This window comes from Cyprinodon variegatus, unplaced genomic scaffold (genome assembly GCF_000732505.1).
Source record: "Cyprinodon variegatus isolate N-32 unplaced genomic scaffold, C_variegatus-1.0 Scaffold9, whole genome shotgun sequence".
In the NCBI taxonomy this organism is placed as follows: Eukaryota; Metazoa; Chordata; class Actinopteri; order Cyprinodontiformes; family Cyprinodontidae; genus Cyprinodon; species Cyprinodon variegatus.
This window is the reverse complement of record NW_015150462.1, coordinates 7,112-13,325: the sequence shown is the minus strand read 5'-3', so window position 1 is coordinate 13,325 and position 6,214 is coordinate 7,112. Positions and strand designations below refer to the sequence as shown.

The 6,214-nt window shown below is 38.6% G+C and overlaps 1 protein-coding gene across 1 annotated transcript in view; it reads left to right on the top strand.

Annotated features, from left to right (window-relative positions):
- The window catches only part of LOC107086649, a gene marked incomplete at its 3' end in the record, with an annotated part of 27,104 nt that overhangs the window by 20,622 nt on the left and 268 nt on the right, over positions 1–6,214 (top strand). The window contains exons 9-10 of the mRNA XM_015377742.1: positions 4,212–4,264; positions 5,618–5,700. Of these exons, the coding sequence (XP_015233228.1) occupies positions 4,212–4,264; positions 5,618–5,700 (136 nt within the window). The remainder of the gene's footprint in view (positions 1–4,211; positions 4,265–5,617; positions 5,701–6,214) is intronic.

The window sequence follows — 6,214 nt, the reverse complement described above, 5'->3', positions numbered from 1 at the left end:
CGTTGAGGCAAGGTCTGAAGACAGCTTATATAGTGGATCCTCTGATGATCTTGATGGGCTGCAGCTGTGCAGGAGGCCCACTCAGAAGGATCCACGGCGGACTCTGCTGGAGAAAGGTGGAACTTCTCCAGCTCCCAACAAGAGGAAAACATCAAACTATCAAAGAAACACGACTTTTAGAAAAATAAATAAAAAAACTCTTCAAATTCCATTAAAATGATTCTTGTATGCTTTTAATAATATACAACATTATTAATTCACATTGGATATTAAATATTTTGACCCAAAAAAAGATGCTTGTCTAAAACAGTAAAGTGGTTTCACTATTTTTCAGAAAATATTTATGAAGGTTTGACCTTAGCTAAGGAGTTTGAAAAAACTTTGAGAAAATATGTATGTATGTTTAGATACTGACCAATTTATTTCTTGTAGTTATTGAATGTAAAAGGACAAACAGAACCTGAATAAAAGTCAAAACAGTTTTTAACTGATGATTGTGTTAATCAAGTAAATAAACCTTTTCAAACCAACCTGACTCTATGTTATAAAGTAATCACTCCTTAAACCTAAAACATTTTTCCACCTTGGCTGCAAAACCCGCTTATAGCTGGAAATTAGTGTTTAACATCACTGTGGAGGAAAGAGCTGTCTGGATTCAGACATGTTGGAGTGAAAAACCTGTTTAAGATCATAGTACAAAATCTAAGTTTTATTTAGATGAAGACTTTGACTAGGCTAGTCAAACACTTTTACTGCATTTCATTGAGTCATTCAGAGTAGGGGTGGGTGATATGGTAACAATGTTAAACCATTTCTCTAATTAAAACGGTTCTAAAAAAAAAAAAAAAGGGGGGGGGTGCATGCACTTTAGGCCAGACAACCTATGTGAACTACTTTTAATTTCAATAGAAGCAGTTATGCTAACACCTACAAAAACCATAAACATGCACCATGGCCCTATTGTGTGGAATGGCAGTATTGAAGCATTTTTTGGCCAGGCAGCTCGTACTACAAGTCAACTACTTTAAACAGGCGTTTAAACTCCTAGTTCAGCTGTCTTGAATGGAACCATATGTCTTGAAAGATAAAAGGCAGCTGCTTCTGTGACCTCTTCCCCCTCCTTGCTTGTCTTGCCATACAGAGTGCCTTTATCAATCTATCTTGTGTTAATGCGGTCTGTTTGGGTCCAGTGGCTGCCTCAGGCTCCCCTTGCTGTTTGGCTCTCAGTATACTATTTTGTTTGTCCCTTTTCATTTGGGGCAAAGCCAAACCAGCTTCATATAATGGAATTAGAGTTTTTCCTCAGTTTGGTTTCCAGCCATGGCTCTCCATCCGGCTGCTGCTACACATACAAACAAGGAGTCATGTAAGAAAGTGCCTCACTGCAGGTTTTCGCTTTAATTGGTCAGTCAGGTTGGCTACCTAGTGGGGTGTTGAATTAGAACTGCAATTTATAGGATGTGTCCTAAGCAATCCCATGATCTCCTCACTCACCATATTGTCTACATGTTGTAATGCTTTACGATCTAATACTGTCATTTTGCAGACCTCTAATTCAGCGTTTAACTTTACTACATCCTCCTGCTGTAGAACCCAAAGCACTTTGCGTTTAAGGCTACTAGCTGATGGACGGATGCTGTCCTTTAGGGAGTTATTGCAGAGAGCAGAGGTCATGCTTCAGTTTATTGCAACAAATATTACAGTTCCTGAAGAAGTAAAGAATCCCAGAACACAACACTAACACCACCATCATTTTGGACAGTTAAAATGGCAAATAAAAAGGCTCCTAAACTCACAGAATGGACACAGAACATTTGATCAGAACCAATTCATACTGGATCCTAAGACGCTTTATTTCCATCATCCTGCCTTAAAGCCAGTATTTGTTCCTCTTGATAATTTTGTTAGACTAGAAAGATGAGGCCCAGGCCCTTATGACCATTTTTTATGCATTTTTTTCTTCTAAATTATCATCTCTTTGACATTTCTTCTCAATAGCTTTAAGCTCATCTGACTGAGTGACAAAAAACTAATGTCTAATAATTATAATAGATTAAACAGATGATGCAGATTGTTTGATAAAATGATTTCCCATAAAGCTGTGTTTAAATGTCTGTTTATTTAACACTAAGATGCTGTTCAATTTTTACAGGCTGGTCTTGATCAGTAGTTTTGAGCTTGTATTTTCATAAGAAAATGCACAACTTTTTATTCTACAATGTTGTATCAGCTGTAATCAGTTTCCACAGTAACTAGAGGCTACAATGGCTTTCACTGGGAAAAAAAGTTTTTGGACGTCTCATCAACAGCTAGAAGGCTAACTGTCTACAAAACAGAGAAACGTAGTTATTTCCTCTTAGATGTCAAATTAAGAGTCTCAAACATGATTTCAACAGGATGCAAAGCAAAGGACATGAATCTGAGGCCTTCAGCTGTAGATCTGATCTGATCTGTGAAAAAAAAAAGATGTTTTGTCATTTTGTTGGTATTGATGATCAGACTAAAAGCTGGTTTAGCATTTTTAGGTTAAATGGCTCTGATCTATAATTATATTTGCTTCTTAAAGGACAAGAATGAAGTTAGGCTATCTGAAGTGCATAAATTCAGTTACATTATTGATCCTTTTTGTATCATTTCACAGATAACTCCTCACTAAAGCAAAGTGGTGAAAAAACACCTGACCCAGGTTCTAAAGACAAGGAACAAAGCTGAAACACCCTTCATCCATGTGTGTAACTGCTGTGAGTTGGTCCTCTATGGGAAAATGTTACGAACTTAAAGCTGTTTAACTTGAAGATGACTATTAGAGATTAAACTGAGATTTCAAATGCTGGTGGAGACCTAAGCAACAGTCTCCTGTAGGTGGACAGTTGTCTCTGTCTGAGCATAATGTTGAGGAAGCAGGAGAAACATCTGCTGACAGGAGAGAAACATGAAGGGATGAACTGGAACACTAAAGGTCCTAAGCCTGCCTCACGCTAATCCTGCCTTATGGAGAAATATTTAGTTCTTTGTCTTAATTTAAACACAACAGCAATAACTTTATTGTTTTGTTTTTCTTAAGTTTTATCTTTTCCAGGTTTGTGTGTGTTTCTTATCATGAGTTGGAGAGATGCTTTTTTTTAATCTGTCAGTGTTTCTGCAGGAGAGAGTCCATTTGCAAAACCTTTAAATAACATTTGCGTAAACATTCAGCAACTATTATTTTATAAACTATGTCTGTTTGCTGCAACTTTATGGTCTAACAAAGTTCTGGTTATATAAATATATTAATGAGTTTTTTTATTAGTGAAGAAATCAAACATTTATGCACTAATCCTGAATTATTTAAATTTATGTTTTGTTTGGGATGTCGTTGCGCTCTATGGCAGCTCAATTCACTGTATTACCACTAGAGGGCAGCACACTCCTCTTGTGACAACTCTGAAGTCTGTTTTTCACATCATGTCTTGACTTGATGAATGAACCAGCTGAATGTAAAAAAGTTTATAATTACTTCTATAAAATATGGGTTTGCTTAAAATGAGTAAAAATGTAATAAAGAAAAAGAGATGTCATGTGAGGAAAATTTCTGCGTTGGACCTCAGTCAGTATCTTTCTGCAGAATTTCATCCTGACTGCACTTTGTGTGAATAAAGTTATTGATTATCTCCTTTTATATTTTTTCTCCAGATTATCACTTTCCAACTTGATTTAAAAGAACATAGAAAAAAATCTCAGTGAGCTGAACTTGAATGTTAACTAGAGAGAAATAGTACCTTTTGTGTGTGATTTTGTTTTTTTTCTCTACATGTTTTTCTTTTTATAAACCTGCATAAAAAACAGTCATACATAGTGTTATATAGTCAAGTACTCAAATTATTATTAAGCTGAATAGAAAACTCAACGTGGAAGTCTCTTATCAGCTTTACCTGCCGACGTCGGGGCCTAGGCACCTCTGAAGCCAATCATCGTCCAGCTTTTCTTCTGTAATACCAGCTGAACTTCAGTTGTCAATCAGGTTGTTGCTTTCTTGTTTCTGAGGTTCCAGTTCTTTCCTTCCCACTGCACCATCTGAAGCACCTGTCTGGCTGCACGCACCAATCTTCCTTCCTTCTTGGTTCATTCATGAGACAGAGGAATTTTCCCACAGCTCTGTCTTGGACTCATCCTAGAAGGCTCATCCAAGCCTTCTCCCAGGCCCACTCTCAATCCTCTTGCACCTGTTACAGCCAACGTTCCATCCTCTTCTTCTCCACTTTCATCTACTATAGGAGGCCTTTATGTAAGTAAACATAAAAAAATACTCAACTCAGTTATGGTATATTTTATGTAAAACACTGACAGAGAGTGCTGCAAGATAAATAAAATAAACAATGAAGACAAATATAAGATTTCTTTCAGCACTTTGATCTGTTGAAAATTAGTGGGATCTACAATTCTTCTTCTCTTATTGGTTGGCTGGAGTTTAAATTAACTGGGTGAGAATAATGTGGGTAGAGCCCTATTTAACAAATACAAACAGTGATTTAGACGCCACAATTAATATCACAAAAGACGAAAAAAGGGCATTGAATGCAAACTGATATAAAAAGCGATGTTCACTGACCACAAAGAAGATTATTTTTGGGGGATTTTTTGCCTTTTACTGAGAGCTCTTACAACAGCGCATGAAGCAACACTTTACTTGGAATTTTGTTGTATTTTATGATGCTCTCACTCATAAAACTGCCTTTTTTTCTTTAGACTTTTTAACCAAACAATCAGTAAAAAGGTTGAATTGTGCCACTTTTGGTTTTCCTTAGGCTATAAATATTGAAACTAGCTGTCCATTCTAAAAGGAAACAGTATACAAGGCAACACAAGGAGTTTGCCCTGCAACTGAAGGGTTGTCGATTCAAGCCCTGGCTCTAGCTTTCAATGTCGTGTCCTTGGGCAAAACACTTCATTTGACCTACTGACAGTGGTCAGAGGTTCTGTTGGTGCGATATGTTGGTGGATGGTTTAACAAGTCTGCAACTATCACTCCAGTGTTCTAATGGTACAATGTGTTTGCTCATTGGCTCAGAAAGGGTAATTGATGATTAGAAAACTATTAAGAGCAGAAGCAGGCAGCTGGTATTCTATCGGTAATGGAGTGGCCAGCACAGTCACCAGATCTGAACCCCATTGAGCTGTTGTGGGAGCAGCTTGACCGTATGGTACGCAAGAAGTGTTGGGATCTGGAGGTTTTGTCCACTTTCTCCACCAGAGGGGGCACAAGATCTCCTGGAGGCATGAGCTGACTGCAACACCTGTCTTCAATCTGCTCATCAGGAGGCTTCTTCTTAAGGAGGCGGAGACGGACACTCCAGTGCCAGAGTGTTTGCCAGTAATGGTTAGCAAGCCTGAGCCAGCCTGCTTATCTGAACCTGCCTGATCCAGTCTTTTTCTGTCTCATAGATATTCCTCCCTGACTATCTGAAAACCTGGAGAGAAGTATCTTTCTGGAATCCGCCTGTCTGCTCTCAGAGAAACCCTGGAGGGTTGTTTCTGCCTGGAATCTGCCTGCCCGCTCTCAGAGAAAACTAAGAGAGATCTCAGTCTGGAATCCGTGTGCCTGCACTCAGTAAGCCTCCGCCCTCTGCCTGTCGACTAGCCTCTGGACCCTCAAGGTTCCCCCCCTCTGCAGCTCAGCTCAACTTCAGAACAGGTATACCCTCGTACATCAGAAAACCTGCAGTAACTTGGAGCAATACTAACCACTCTGTCCCCCCTCAGTGGAGAACCCCTGCGTGACCAGTCAACCTACCAAGGACCAGTTCATTATATATTGTGCTTCTTGTAAATAAACCTTTGAACTTTTTCTCTGCCTCTTGAGTGATCTCTGCATGTGGGTTTAGACGCCTAGATCCCATCATGACAAGAAGTGCCCATCCAACTAATCCAACTTGTGGGAGCTGCTTCTGGAAGCATGGGGTGCAATTTCTCCAGATTACCTCAACAAATTAACAGCTAGAATGCCAAAGGTCTGCAATGCAAAGTTTGATGTAAAAAAAAAAGTATTTCAAATACAAATCATTATTTCTAACCTTGTCAATGTCTTGACTCTATTTTCTAATGTCACAACGTATGGTGGTGAATAAGAGTGACTTTTCAGGAAAAAACAAAATTGTTTGGGTGACCCCAAACTTTTGAACGGTAGTGTGTATATATATATATATATGGTGCGCCATTTTTTAAAGTTAAGCAATCA